Here is a 1,627-nt window from a genome sequence, read left to right on the forward strand (position 1 = left end):
ACGAACGATCTGTTCGTTGATAACTTTACACTCAAGGGCACTCTAAACATTCATTACAAACTAAACATTCCGTCTGGTGTCGTCACAAATCAACTAAAAAATTGCAAGGAAACATTGCGGCAGAACTTAGGAGTGAAGCCTAGAACCCAAAATTTACAAGCATGTACAAAATCTGTTTAAAACCCTATCAAACTGATACAACTTTGAATTTGTATAAGAACGAAGAATCTTGAACAATTTAAGGTGCAACGAATTAACAATTGGAATAAGGCACAACGTACGTAAGATAGTTTCCAGCCACATTATCTCATTGACTTGGATGTAATCAAAAATGGCGCACTGGTCCCGTTGATTTATTTCACCACTTTTCCATGCATCGCCGAGTCTGAAGGCAGACCACCACTTGGCGAAGTGAGCCACTCGGTTTCCTGGGATTGGAAAGTCTTCAGCTGCTGCTACTGGGGCGACGGCTGCGCACTCCCCGCTACCTCCCGCCGCGGGTGTCTGCGTTCGTCGGGGTTGCCGGTGCGGGCTGCTCGTTTGTTGATGATGTCGTCCGAGACCGTTACCAGGTCATACGTTAAGCCGAACTTGGCCAAAGTTTCGATGATCTTGGTTGTTAAGTTGAAACACCATCCGTCCATCTCACTGGCGCGGTAGTCCCTTGGGAACGCGTGGTGGTAATTGTGCCATCCTTCCCCAAGAGCCAACGGTCCCAAGACGTTGTGGTCGTGAGCGTGCAGCGTCTTATCGTAGGGCTTGTATCCGTAGAGGTGGGCTACGGAATTGATACAATTCGTCACGTGATGAGTTATCGTTAGACGCAGCAACCCGCACGTTACGAACGAGAACAATAAATCTTCATTCCAGCAATAATAAGGAATTATTGTTGGTAAAATGAACGCTAGTGGTACGGAAATCCACGGAAAGTATTTGTGCTGGAAGAGGACCACCGGATCACTTAGAAGGTCATCAATATTGACCATCTTCCTGCCTTTTATAACTTCGGGGTGAGTCTTATACATCTTCCAGCCCATGTGGGCAAAGAAAAATCCTCTTCTGGAGTTGGTCAAGTCCCTGTCGGTGTCGGACCACTTGTGATGCACCCTGTGGTCCTGAGACCAAATAAGAATAGATTGCTGGAAGGCGACGCAATTCAAGCCCATGAGCGCAAGCCTCACCGGCAACGAGGCTTTGTAGGAGCGATGGGACCAGAGTCGGTGAACTCCCATCGTCACTCCCAGTCCAGATATTATGGCCATTAATACAGTGAAAATCATACTAAACACTTTAATTTGTCCCGTGATAGTTAGAAAAAGTCCATACACAGCACCAGAATGAAGGACAACAATAGCCACCACCATGTCCCAGAGGACCTTCGACCAGTCAAGGTTTAATGCATCAATATACATCTGCTTGAGCGAGAATGTGTAGATATATTCGTCGTCTTCATCATGATGATGGTGATGTTCATGATTATCTTCATGGTCGCTGTGGTGATCACCGTTGACATAAATGGGATCACGGATACCCCTGGTATTTTTACTCTTCTGTTGTGTTGACGTTGAGAAATCTTCCGCGTTGATGATGGCAACGTTGTCCATGACTTTTCTTGTTGAAGTTAATT

The 1,627-nt window shown here is 46.0% G+C and overlaps 1 protein-coding gene across 1 annotated transcript; it reads right to left on the bottom strand.

Annotated features, from left to right (window-relative positions):
* Window positions 1-425: 425 nt before the first annotated feature.
* LOC108671039 (delta(9)-fatty-acid desaturase fat-7-like) lies at window positions 426-1,627 on the bottom strand. Its single transcript, XM_018158523.2, has one exon. It carries the CDS (start codon window positions 1,602-1,604, stop codon window positions 456-458), a length of 1,149 nt encoding a protein of 382 aa, XP_018014012.1. The 5' UTR covers window positions 1,605-1,627; the 3' UTR covers window positions 426-455.

This window comes from Hyalella azteca, unplaced genomic scaffold (genome assembly GCF_000764305.2).
Source record: "Hyalella azteca isolate HAZT.00-mixed unplaced genomic scaffold, Hazt_2.0.2 contig9153, whole genome shotgun sequence".
NCBI lineage: Eukaryota > Metazoa > Arthropoda > Malacostraca > Amphipoda > Hyalellidae > Hyalella > Hyalella azteca.

What these genes read in the sequence shown, in the direction of transcription:
- LOC108671039 (XM_018158523.2), bottom strand. Translation starts at nt 1,604, where the DNA reads ATGGACAACGTTGCCATCATCAACGCGGAAGATTTCTCAACGTCAACA.